Source organism: Chenopodium quinoa, unplaced genomic scaffold (genome assembly GCF_001683475.1).
Source record: "Chenopodium quinoa cultivar QQ74 unplaced genomic scaffold, ASM168347v1, whole genome shotgun sequence".
Classification (NCBI taxonomy): Eukaryota; Viridiplantae; Streptophyta; class Magnoliopsida; order Caryophyllales; family Amaranthaceae; genus Chenopodium; species Chenopodium quinoa.
Window position 1 is genome coordinate 2,909,060 of NW_018743331.1, and position 13,304 is coordinate 2,922,363.

The window sequence follows — 13,304 nt, forward strand, 5'->3', positions numbered from 1 at the left end:
TATTGACTTTTGTTCTCTTCTTTCTTGGATTCTCTTTGATGTGTAACCCTCATTTTTATGAGGGTGTTTAAGGGGATTTAACTCCACTTTTTTTTTTTCCCTTAATCTTTGAGCTTCCTTTACCTCTTCATTCCCCTTGATCAACTTATACTTTAATGGTATATTATACAAGTATAATAGTACACAAAAATGTACCACCGTAGAAAAACATCAAATGAAAAAAAAAAAAAAAAAAAAAAACCAGATTGCTCTTCTATGTGCATGCCTAATAAATAGGCGCTATACGCCTAGATGCACTTTATAAATGATTCTGAGTAATTACCATCATTGTTTATTAAATGACAAAGTTGTACGGAGTAATATTTTGGGATAAAAGCATTAACACAAGGCTTGTTCGTGATCGTTTTTTGTTTTCAATTTTTTGTTTTTTTTAATAACAACCAAAAACTGGAAACTAGAGAAAAAGGTTTTTTTTTTATTTTTTATTTTTTATTATCAGTTTATTTCAAAATTATCATCATGATTTTAATAAGTTTGACCGATTTTTAATTCATCATATGGCATATATCATATAATATGATTTTGAAAAACAAAAAAAAACTACAGCGGTACCATACGGACAATAATTAAGCGGTTTACTATGTTAGTTGTTTAACCTATAATAATAAAATACAAAATTTACTCCATTTTATTACAAATATCAAAATAAAACTTGTATTTTCTTATATATATAAAAAAATAAAAAATAAAAAAAAAATCCTTGTACTTTCTTCAACAAAATTGCCAAAATTAACAAAAATCCATAAATTATAAAACGCTGGGTTTAAAATCTCTCATCATCAGCCACCTCAAAAAAATGAGCGGAGTAAGCGGAGGTTTACGTCAATGGGGGATGCGCCACCACTTTCAATACTCTTCCACCACCGCTCATCTCCGGCGCCACCTATACTCCTCCTTCTGCTCCTCCTCCTCCTCCTCTTCTTCTTCTTCTTCTTCTTCATTTCCGAGGAGAGAGAAAAAACAGAAGGTTATTGTCATCTCTGGCCCCACTGGCGCCGGTAAATCTCGCCTTGCTTTCGAGCTTGCTAAGCGCATTAATGGTGAAATTATCACTGCTGACTCTGTTCAGGTTTCCTTTTTCTTTATTTATTATTATTTTTCTATCTCTCAATTTAATTAAATTTGTTTTTGCTAATTGTTGTTGTTTTTAGAAGTTAATTTGAATGAAATCATTATAGTAGAGGTTTTCAATTTCCTGCGTTTTGTTAATGAAGTTCATGTAATTTTTCCTAATAACTTTGTCATTTAATTTTGTGTGAGTGAAGTTATAATGTGAAGAAAAAAAAAAAAGAAAAAAAAGATACATTATTTACATTATCATATGGGCTAAATTCGTTCCATTATGTGATTTGTACTGTGATATTGTGATATGATCGATATTGACTCTATCATAATAGTAGAATATTACTCATTCCGTCCCAATTTAACAGGCCACATTTTATTCGAGGTTATTTTTGAAGAATTCATTTGACATGTTATAACTGTTGAGAACAAACATGTTACTATTATTTGTTTTTAAAGTAAGAGTTTTATTAGAAAAATATGTACTTTGTATGATTTAATTTGTGCTATGAAAGGTGATTTGTAGTTTTGTCACTTTAAAAAAAAAAAGTGTTAAGTGGGACGAAGAGAGTAGCATACATCTATTTTGAAATGGAGGAAGTTAACTTGATTATAACTAATTATGCTTTAATACAAAAATTTCCTGATTCGAAATTTAGCTGCAGAGTTAATTGTGCCCATCAGTATTTTGCCATTTTTGGTATTGCTCCTTTCCTGAATATAATGAATTAATGATTGTATGATCATGTTCTTATTTCTGGAGGCAAGTTGCTCTGAGTTCCCTTATCTTTTACTTTTGTTGCATATGAAATCTTTTTGCTGTTGATCACTTAATGATGCGTTAATTTTAATTAGTTTTCGTCTGATGATTTTCTCCATTTTTCCCTTATTTTTGCATGATACAGGTCTATCAAGGTCTTGATGTTGGGTCTGCAAAACCTTCATCTAGTGAGCGAAAGGTGCCTTTAATTTGGTTGTTACAAACAAAGTAGTTGTTGGCAATATTGATATGCTATCATAAGATGATTTTGTGTTTAACATACTTTAGCAAATGTGTTGAACATATTCTATCTTTATCACATAGTAGTTTTTCTTTTTTTTTCCGTCCTTGTCCTGTTTAGGCATTGTAGGAACCCTTTGTAAAGCAATTGAAATCAACTTTGCTGCTTTTCTTCCGTTGCCTTTTTCAACAGCCATTTTTCACTCTCTCTTCTTTTTTTTTTTTTTTTTATTTTTTTTTTTTTTTTTTGTAATAATTTTGTTTGTTTTTTTTTTTTTTTTTTTTTTACAGGAGGTACCTCATCATTTGTTGGACATGTTGCACCCAGCTGAAGGTAGAAATGAGAGCTACATACTATATGTGCTTAATGAGTTACTGCTACCTAATCTAAAAGATGTGCTTGGCAGAAGCTTGTAAATCAAATCAATTTTTGTCTATAGCATACTCTTTTCTTGTTCCATAACATTCATAGCTCCCCTAAACCAGGCAATTCTGTTTTTCTTGTTTCGTGTTCTTTTTTTTTCTTGAGGGAGTCTGCAATTACCTATTTGACGAAAATTGTTTTTTGTGAGGAACAAAACTTCTCTAAAATTTTGAGCTATTGGATGAATAGTCTTTAACATGCATATGTGTCTACACTGGATAAAAATGAACCAATGTGTTACATGGTAATTAAGCATATGCAAATGATTGATCCTTCTGCTTGTAAAATGTAATGATCAATTATGTTGCTTTGTATCTTCATTTTAATTCTTATACCTCCCATGTTCGTAGAATATTCTGTTGGTCGATTTTATGACGATGCAAGGCAAGCAACAAGAGATGTCCTTAACAAGGGCCATGTTCCTATAATTACTGGAGGAACTGGTTTGTATTTGCGTTGGTATGTTTCTACAATTTCTATTTTTTGTTTGGATGAGCTTTAAAAGTTCATTGTGCATTAAGTTTTCTGTCACACAAAAGACAAGATGCATAATATCTCATGGATCATGTTAGCTATACTTGTTTGCTACAGTTGAGTAATGCATCGTGGAACCTTGAATGTGAACTATAAGTTTCCTCTATAGATATTGCATTCTCTAATATTATTTTAAGGTTTCAACCAAAGCTGAATGTGGTATTTGGTTCAGTTGAGCATACCCTGGGTAATTGTAAGAGGATAGGTTCATATAGAGATGTCACGAATTGTTTTTCAAATGCTAGGTTCATATATGGCAAGCCTGATGTTCCAATAGCATCGCCCAATATTTCTTCCCAAGTGTGGGCAGAGCTTGAAAATTATAAATATAATGGGGATTGGGATGCAGCTGTAAAGTTGGTGCTTGAAGCGGGAGATCCGAACGCCCCGTCTTTACCAACAAACAATTGGTATCGCCTACAGCGTAGCCTTGAGATTATTAAGGTTTAATATTTTCATTGTCATTTTATTATCTGGCTGACAATCAAAGTACTCCCTGTAATTTCATTTCCATTTATATTGTGATGCCAAGTGTGATTTGAGCCATAAAGAAGATAAACTAAGTTAGATGAATCACCTTTTCACTTGTTATTGATAAAGAATTAGAGCAAATCATACTGCATAGTTTTTGTTATTGACTTTATGGTGCGTTGTTCTTTTCTAAATTTTCGAACCTTGAAAAAGCTATATTCTCCACTAATAATTTTTATGTTGTGTTTAACCATAACCTGGCTAATTAGGCCAAGCTGCCAGGCTTATTAGCCAGGTCATTGGCTAGTTTAACTAATATTCTGGAAACATAGGAAAGTGCACATGCCTTAACTGAGATCCTATGCTCTTAGAAATCCTCTATATTCTATAATTCTCCTAACCTCTTAACTAGGTTACTAATTTTCTATCAATGAGTCTTCTGATAATATTCTGATTTCATTTAAGTTATATTGGAAGCCTACTCAAGTATTTTAAGGATTGCCATGGGTTCATGTTGAAGGAAAAGGATAGCATATAAGCCTGCCTGATTTCTCCAAGCTTTCTCCTATTTCCACTTTTTTTATACCTCCTGTCCTTTTTTGGTTTTACTTTTCAATTCCACTTTGATTTTCTTCCAAGAGCCATCTACCGCAATTATTATGTCATAATCTTTCCTCTAGTTCGCTGCCAGCATTGCTTATAAATTACTTTCTTTACTTAGTTTGCCAAGTGAGAGCATTCCACATCTAAGTAAAAGCAAATAGATTTACGAGAAACTGTAACCAAATTCCCTGTAGAAAGTTCGTTCCCACCTGTTATAAAATGTATATGGACAAGCTATATTACTTCCCCGTGTGATTTTAATAGGGTAGCTCTATACTAACTAAGCAGTTGATAATAAAATTATTAAATGAATGTTCTTTTACCTGGCAGTCTTGTGGATCGCCTCCATCAGCCTTCCAAATGCCATATGATTCCTACAAAGAGAAACTCAATTTAGCTGCAACGGATGATTGTCAAAACATGGATGGAATGCAGGGGGGCCAATTTAAAGAACTAGAATACGATTTCATTTGCTTTTTCCTTTCAGGCCCCCGATTAAACTTGTATAGATCAATTGATTTACGATGTGAAGAAATGCTTTCAGGTATGGTTTTTCTTGTTGTTTTGTTATGTTCTTCATTACAGAACCAAGTAACACAGTGTTAAATCAAATATTTATTCTACACTTGAGAGCATTACCTGTTCACAACCTCAATCCCCGCTCCTACCCACGAAACAAATAAATGGATGCATCTCAACGCTCCAAATAGTCTTGCAGGTGTATGCATCTGTTGATAATCATAGTTTTCTTATGTGATTCTTGTGTGTCATTTCAAGTTTTGTATGTGCTTTCTATCTGATGACGTGACTATACTCGTTAGTTCCACCAAGTAACACAGTGTTAAGTCAAATATTTATTCTACACTTGAGAGCATTACCTGTTCACAACCTCAATCCCCGCTCCTACCCACGAAACAAATAAATGGATGCATCTCAATGCTCCAAATAGTCTTGCAGGTGTATGCATCTGTTGATAATCATAGTTTTCTTATGTGATTCTTGTGTGTCATTTCAAGTTTTGTATGTGCTTTCTATCTGATGACGTGACTATACTCGTTAGTTCCACTTGTAAGCTGTATACTGCATCTGATTGCAGGTAGTGATGGGATTCTAGCGGAGGCTAAATGGCTTCTAGACATGGGTCTTCTTCCCAATTCAAGTCCTGCTACCCGATCGATTGGTTATCGACAGGTGTACTTTGAATTAGCTCTACCTACCCATATTATCCTGCATTTATTTTGTTCTGATTATAGAGGCATAACTGCTCATACGAATATGGGAGGTGCATGTTGATATGTGATAAATTACACTTCCTCCGTCCCCCTAAGAACGCAACATGGGGATGGAATACAGATTTTAAGAAAAGGAGAGAGATAGAGAGGAATAAAGATAGGGAGTAGGGACCCATGTGATGAGGAGAGAGAAAGAGTAAAAACAAGTGCAAATAGGAAAATGTTGCAATATTTGTGAAACTTCCTAAAATGGTAATTGTTGCGATATTTGTGAAACGGAGGAAGTATTTACCTTCATATAGAATTTGCACTAATAGTCTAAAATGAGGCACTTCTTGCGTATGCTTATCTCATCCAAGTTATTGAGGCATACTACCTCCGTTTTTTTTTTAGTTGGCACGTTTTGACTTTAGCACTATTCACACACTCCCCTTTGACCGTGTTTTGTGCTTTATACGTAATGAAAAAATAGTCATGTGGGATCTTGTTAGATTCGTCACAATATATATTTTCAAAATATCAACTTTTCATAATTTTTGCTTATCAGTGACTAAAGAAACGTGTCAACTAAAAAGATTCGTAGGAAGTTCTTGTACTTAGTAATTCTCAATAATGTGTGCAAATGGGACATACTAGTTACAGCAGTAAATCTGTTTGCCGGCACAGATTTGTATAACCTCACCTTAAATTTAGGTTATGTCCTTAAACATGAATCATCTTCTCAAGAGTAAAAGGGGTGTTTGGAGCAATTGAAAATTAATTGCTCAAACAAGGAGTTGACAAAATTGATAATTAGCAAAATCACTTGACAGGATTGGATGTATGACAACTCTAAGATTTTTGTTTGTTTACATTTTGCTCCATGTTGATTTTCTATGTAATAAAATTGAGACTCATCCCGTCAGCTAATATTCAGGGCATGGAGTATCTCTTGGAATGCAGAAAACAAGATGGTCAGAGCTCTGCAAAGGAATTTTTTTCCTTTCTTTTTGAATTTCAGAAGGTGTCCAGGTTTGTACAGAACCCAAGGATGGAAGATTGCTCCTTGCTATTATATATTGATAAGTGATAATCGCCTTTATTGCATTTGGGGAGGATAACGTTGTATCAGAATCAGAAAGGCTATTGTTTGAGTTGTAGAAAATCAAGGAATTAGAAAAATTTATGACAAGGAAGAAATTTCATAGTAAAAGTGAAAATAGATTCTGTTATGATAGAACTTTATAAAAGAAAGGAATACTGATAAAAAGACAAATTTTATGCCAATGTTATGGAAATTAATATGAATGATAAATATGAGGAAGATGAAAAGGCTAGATGATAGAATAAAGAAATCAAAAGGAGAAGTCACTCCAAGTTCACCTATTAAAATAGCTAAGGACTCAGTATGTGTAATTAAAACAATAACAAAGGGTTTAGAAAGATAAAAGCTATAAAATTAGTCTCAATGTTAAGTCATTGTATCAGTGCAATGAGGCTCTATCTAGGGCTTGTAAGGATTACTCCCTCTGTCCCAAAATAAAGGTCCACTTCGCTACTGATGCAGATATTATAGGTGCATGTAACTAGAACAATTTTCCTTTTAAACATATTTACTCCTGTCAAAGGCATATATTATTACTCCAATCAATCAGTTTTCAAGGAGCATATATAGAAGTTCCTGTAGGCATAGCTTTATTGCCTTGAGATATAATTTTGAAGTTTTTTCAGGAACATCTCTGAAGTGCTTGATGTGGAACTTTATTTAGGTATGGCTGGAGTAACTAGTTGTGGTTTATAAATGTTTTCTGAGCTCCACCATGGCACCCTAGACTCTAAGTGGCCTCTGTCTTTTCCTCAACCAGCTATGAATAACTTAAAGTTTTATTTCTTTCCTTCACATTTTCTTACATACTACCTATTAAGGATTTGCATCTCTCCGTATAAGCCATTTTTTGCTGTCATGGGAAAAGGTGGAGGTTCTTACATAGTGCTTTTTATGCCAAGTGCATTGTATGATATCTTCTACTCAAATAAATGAAATAAGGAGTCTTCTTTGAATGTGTTCCATGCTCCAAGACCAATGTGGATATGTGCTTGATCACAATCATTGCAAATAGGATTGTGGCCGAGCTGATTGATGGCAAAACAGTCTATCCTGTTCAAGCATCATAAGTCTTTGACCCTCTATATGTATCTGTAATATATTCAAACATTGGAACATTGCCTTGTTCTCTAGATACTTGGCTTCTCTAGGCAATCTGTCTATGTAATTCCGAGTTTAGTAATTCAATGTATGACCACCTTTGTTTTGTTTTTAAAAAGTTGCATCTCTATCTAGTGGTCCAATACCATCTAATAAAATGAGCGATATTGAATGGCTGAATGAAATAAGATTTTGCTAGTTTGTCATGTATTGAATGATTTTAATATCCATTCTGGCTCCATAAAACCTCTTTAGACGACCTTTTATTCCAAGTAAAAATATGGCGTTTGCATTTTGACGTAGATTTGATATGGGAATGCTTTATTGATTCATCTCATCTACACAAACATATAAATCTGTGGTTTGCTTTTCTAATTTCTGTTTGACTTGCTTTGCTTCTTGTTGAACTAACTGACTTGATGTCAGAACATGACATTTCAAATTATGAATCGAAAAACTTTGTATCATGGTGTTTACACTGCAATGCATCCTTATTTATATCTTATTTCAAGTATTAACGAGAGAACGCCACAAAAATATTCAGGAATTTTGCAAAAAGACAAATGATATGGTTCCGTAATGATCCTATTTATCATTGGCTTGATGCTTCTCAACCCTTGGTATGTCATCTATTACATGTGCACCATAATCTTTGATTGTTTAGATACGTGAGTGTGTGCCATAAGCTTTATTACAAATATTCGTAATGCAGGAGAAGCTTCTGGACTTCATTCATGATGCGTATCATGATCAGAGTACTACTTTAACTGTACCAGAATGGCTAAGGATGAAGAAAGATGCACCCAACCGTCAAGAACAAAATGAATATAAGACCTATATGACCAAAAATAGGTACAATTTTTAAAGCTAGAAAAAAAAAAAAAAAAAAAAAAAAAAAAAAAAAAATTATCATTGAATGCTTCTATGACAACTTTTAAGCTCTGTATTGAGTGTATTCTGTTTGCATTTGAAGGTATTTTGTTAAACCCGAAGATTGTGCTGATATTCTGGCATGGATAAGAACTGAAGGTAATATAGCAGGAACACTTCCTACTAGCCACTGCAGCACACTATAGAGGAATTATCATTTAGGAAGAACCATAGTGCCTTGCAAGAATTATGTCAAGTGTTCGATCCCTGTCTCCTGCATGTGCCTCCCTGACTGATCAACCTAACAGAACATTCTTGTTTATACAATACAACTACTCTGTTCGCGCTACAAAAGCTTTGATGAGTGTCTTTTTTTCTCACCCTTTCACCTATTCTGGTGAAAATCAGTAATACAAGCAATTAAACATTGTCATGTACCCTTAATCCCTTGTACCATTTTTTGTTCTTTTAAGTAGTCATGTAATCAAATTCTACGTGTGTAGATTTATGCGAAATTTGTATATGGCTTTCTAAATAAATAACTGAATTCCTTCTATATGGCTTTCTAAATAAATGTGATGCAGCTTCACTTTCATAAAATAATTTTGACCACAATCATATTATATTAGCGTTGAAAATGTTAAAAATACAAGGGAAATTCTCACAGGTAACATCCAATTTTTTTTTTTTTTTTTTTTTCTCTTTGGTAAAGGGTGAAATAAGATTTTATCAATGGTAATCAACAATTTATTTAGCTAAGCTAATGGTGACATTACTGATAATTTAATTCAATTAAAAGAGTAACTATAGTTAATCTTGGTTAAATGATTAAGTTTTACACTAATACCCTTACATAAGGGATTGTCCTATGGAATTCCTCCCTAATTTCCCTCCTTTCAATTTCCCCCCTTTTAAAACCCTAATTTCTCCAATTCATCTTCAACCTCTGTAATTCGCACTTCTCTCTCTCTCTCTCGTTTCATGGCTAAGTCTGGTTCTTCGTCTGTATCAATGCGGTCTATCACTATGGACGACAAGATTGCTTGGGTGAAGCACGTTTCCTGCAACTATGTTCCTCCTAAAGTGGCTGTTGTCAAGGTTTCTGAAACCACGAAAAATCCAAGAAGGTTGTTCTTTAAATGCAGGGCTTGCAATTATTTTGCTTGGCTTAGGGAAGAAGATATTATCAAGGTTGGGGAGGAATTGGAAGTTGAACAAGGTCTAAATGATGTTGCGAAGGATAAAGTAGAAGAATTAGCAAATTTTATCAAAGTTGTTGCCAAAATGGCACTCATTCTGTATTTTGTGTTTGTTGTTTCTAAGTGATGTATGCATTATTGTGTACTTGGCTTTATGCCTTATGAATTTAAGCAATGATCCTTAAAGATGAATAAAAAAAGTAGAGAAATTTTCTGAAATTTTCATTTGTTGCTTTCAATTGCTGCAATACTTACTCAAACATGTTCCAAAAAATAACATCATGACTTAAATTTGTTCCAAAATATAACATCAAGACTTAAAACTTGTTTTAGCAATAACACATCATTGCTCTCAAAAGGCTGACGTTCAAATAACAGTAAATAAGTTAAAAAAAAAACTTGTCCTGCACAATTTCTACTATCATGATCTAATTATACATAAACTTCTAAACTGGTTGGGAGGCGGAAACACCCTTCCTGGCTCTCTTTGAAGCTCTAGTTGACTTGATGTAGAAGCAACTGTGGTTGGGTCAGGTTGAGACAGAGAAACACCTTTCTTTGGCTTAGGAGGTTGCTTAGTCTTCTGTTGCCCTGCAGCCCTTGCAGCTTTCTCTTTTCCAGTAAATCCACCTTGACATGTCTGCATATTATGGCCAAAGTTGACACACTTGCTGCATCTAATAGTCTTAGACCTCTTCCCATTTGCCTGCTCACCTTCCTCCCTCCTTCTAATTCTTGTTGGCCTACTAATTCTTCTTTTGATAGGTGGGGGGTTAATTTCTGGATAGGTGTTATTTGGCCACTTCTCTACATCAGGGATGGACTTAATATTGTTCCTATAATTTAGCTTGTACCTTCTAACTAAGTACCATTCACTCACATACTTGTGATAAATGGCTCTCATTGCATGTTTACATGGCAAACCAGATAACTGCCATACATTACAAGCACAAGTCTTCTCCCCTAAGTTCACTGGCAGAACAGTTTGCCATCTAAGACCTCAAACTCACCATCTCCAGACAACAAGCATTTGCAAGTTCTAGACTCATGGCTAATAACCTGGAGTCTCTTGATGATATTTGGACAGAGATCATCCCTCCAGCTCTGACATTGTTCCTTTCTTGTTTCCATTCTCACCATTGTAAGCCTTCTAACACCTGCACCATCAAAGAAGCAACTATGTTAATGGTGTACTTATGTGTGTACACAATATTAGAGCCTCTTAAGTTGATGACAGTACCTTCAAGCAAAGTAATCACAGGTCTGCATCTATCAATGCCCAATGTTGCATTGAAACTTTCTACAAAATTTGACTTGTTTACATCAGACTTGATAGCAGGGTTGAATGCGTTGAACCAGGTTGCTTGTGGTCCTACTGTTGCTAGCCAGACCAATGATTCAGGATTAGCTTTTTGTAGAGCTTCCATTGCCTTTCTGAATGTGAAAGGGTTATAAGCTCCAGCTGCCTTCCAGAACAATTGGAACATAAGCAAGCCTGGAAACTGTGCTTTAAAATTCTTCACAAGATGCTTGCAACAGTATCTCCTCCCCACTTTTGGCCACAACTCAGTAAGTGCCACATCAATACCCTTACAATGCATTTAAGAACATATTAGTTTATGATAGTGATCAAATAATGATAAAAAGCAAAAACAAATGATGTAAAGTGTTACCTTTTGTCTATCAGACATGATACACCACTCATCTGCCACTATCCTTTAATGCATTCTTCAGGTGCCATATGAAGAATTTCCAGCTTTCACTGTCCTCCCCTATTACAATAGCCCAGGCCACTAGAAATATTTCATTGTTGGCATGCAATGCCACAGCTGACAGCAGGCATCCCCCATAATTTCCTTTTATCTAAGTGAGCTCCATCAACACCTATTAGGCTTCTACAGCCACCAATTAACCCATCTAGAGCAGCTTTGAAGGAAATGAAGATGCTACTAAATGCTAAAGGGCTCTCTGGTGATTTGGAGGATTCCAGGCACAAAAGGCTAATAAGTTAGGGTTCAAGCCTTTAACTACATCACAATACCTAGGTAAGAGGTTGTATGACACATCGTGGCCCTCAAGAATTTCATTCAGAGCCTTAGTTCTTACCCTATACAAGGTAGACTGGGCCATTTCCACCCCATACCTTTTCCATAACAGTTGATTCAATGACTTAGCAGGAATGACATTGTTGGCCCTAATATCATCAAGCAGAACTCTTTTGCCCACTTCACATTCACCACGTTGTTCCTAGACCCTAATCCTTGACATGTGTGTTTAGAGTTCTGAATTAGTTTGATTGCCCAAGTAATACCATCTGGCAGAATTGAACCGTGTAATCTCCATCTACAATGAGCATTTGAGCACCTGACAGAGTACCGAGTGTTGCTGGCATAGTCTATAATGACTGCAAATCCACATTGAATGCAGTAGTCTCTGACAACACCTCTGAGATGTTGTTTAGTGAAGAGTTGCCACTCTTTCAAAACAATTCTCCCAAAACCCTCATCTTTGAAGAATTCTCCATTATTGTAAAGCTTTGCTAAGTAGTTGTCCTTATCCTTCTCACACTCAAACAACTGTTCCTCAAAAGGATCCCATGAATCTTCAATCGTTGGACCATATTCATCTTCAGATATTGCATCTTTTGCGTCCACACTCTCATCTGTATCCCCTTCACTATCATATGGCTCATAGGCCCCATCTTTTTTCTCACCACCTTCATCATCACCCTGCTAATCATGTACAGACAAGCTCTCACTCCCACTATTTCCCATTGATAGACTTAAGTCCCTACTTCCCACCCCAGATTCAATATTTTGCTCACTTTCACCTCCACTTGTACTCAAGCTTACTACAATGCCTCTCCTCTTTGCTGTAGTCCTAGGCACTCTTCTCCTAAAGAAGACTGACCCCATGTCAGATTTTGAGGAATTAGAAGTCTACCCAACTCTATGCTCTCCAACATTTTTCATAGGTGATACAACAGATTGGGTTGATGGTTGAGGTTGAGTTTGTTGGTTGCTAATTTGAGTGGGCATTTGAGGTTGGGGGTCAGATTCAAAGTCAGGGATAGGCATTTCTACAAAAATAGGTTGTTCAGGCTGCCATGGGGTTGGAGAAATGTTGAACCAGTTTTCTAAGGCATTCCCTCTCCCTCTACCTCTTCCATTTCCTATCCCTCTCCCAGTTCCCCTCCCTCTCCCTCTTGGAATCCCTCCATTATCAGCTTGTTGAACAACCTCTCCCTCTCCCATACCTCTCCCTCTCCCTTTCCCGGTTCCTTTCCCTTTCCCTCTCCCTCTTAACCTACCTCTCCTTCTCCCCCTACCTCTCCATCTTCCTATCAACTCTTCCTCAGCAACAATGTCTGCAAATGTTGCTTCCATGTCTGTGTTTGGGGGTAGAAAGAACTCAACATCAGGAACATTATCTGGGGTTTCATTTCTACTAATAGCCTAAACATCTCTCAAATTCTTCCTAAGTAACAACATGAGCTTCAACTTCTAGAATTCTCTTCTTTCTAGGTGTGAGTTTCTGTCTCCTACTATTCTCAACTGCATTAACAACATGTTGTTTACCTAACATCAATGACCTAGCAGCTGCCACCACCCCAATGTCCTTTAACCCATCCCCAATCCATATATATATCTCCTTCTTCCCAGGT

General features: G+C 35.6%; 2 protein-coding genes across 4 annotated transcripts; one reads left to right on the forward strand and one right to left on the reverse strand.

Moving 5' to 3' along the window:
* Positions 1-738: 738 nt before the first annotated feature.
* On the forward strand, positions 739-9,058 carry LOC110737758 (tRNA dimethylallyltransferase 9-like). Of its 3 annotated transcripts, none has more exons than XR_002514442.1 (11): positions 739-1,129; positions 2,028-2,081; positions 2,414-2,456; positions 2,897-3,005; positions 3,326-3,524; positions 4,485-4,698; positions 5,251-5,345; positions 6,303-6,397; positions 7,097-7,134; positions 8,116-8,191; positions 8,284-8,409. XR_002514442.1 is itself a non-coding variant. In XM_021918103.1 (11 exons), exons 1-11 carry the CDS (start codon positions 857-859, stop codon positions 8,645-8,647), a joined length of 1,401 nt encoding a protein of 466 aa, XP_021773795.1. In that variant the 5' UTR covers positions 739-856; the 3' UTR covers positions 8,648-9,058. The 3 variants fall into 3 exon arrangements, 2 of the variants coding, with proteins under 2 accessions (XP_021773795.1, XP_021773796.1); XM_021918103.1 differs by lacking the exon at positions 7,097-7,134 and adding an exon at positions 8,545-9,058 and having other exon boundaries at positions 8,284-8,423; XM_021918104.1 differs by lacking the exons at positions 8,116-8,191; positions 8,284-8,409 and having other exon boundaries at positions 7,097-8,109.
* Positions 9,059-10,061: 1,003 nt separating this feature from the next.
* On the reverse strand, positions 10,062-11,241 carry LOC110737535. Its single transcript, XM_021917880.1, has 3 exons — positions 10,881-11,241; positions 10,700-10,797; positions 10,062-10,571 (listed from the first exon to the last, which is right to left on the reverse strand). The coding sequence occupies exons 1-3, from the start codon at positions 11,239-11,241 to the stop codon at positions 10,062-10,064; spliced, it is 969 nt and encodes a 322-aa protein (XP_021773572.1).
* Positions 11,242-13,304: the final 2,063 nt, after the last annotated feature.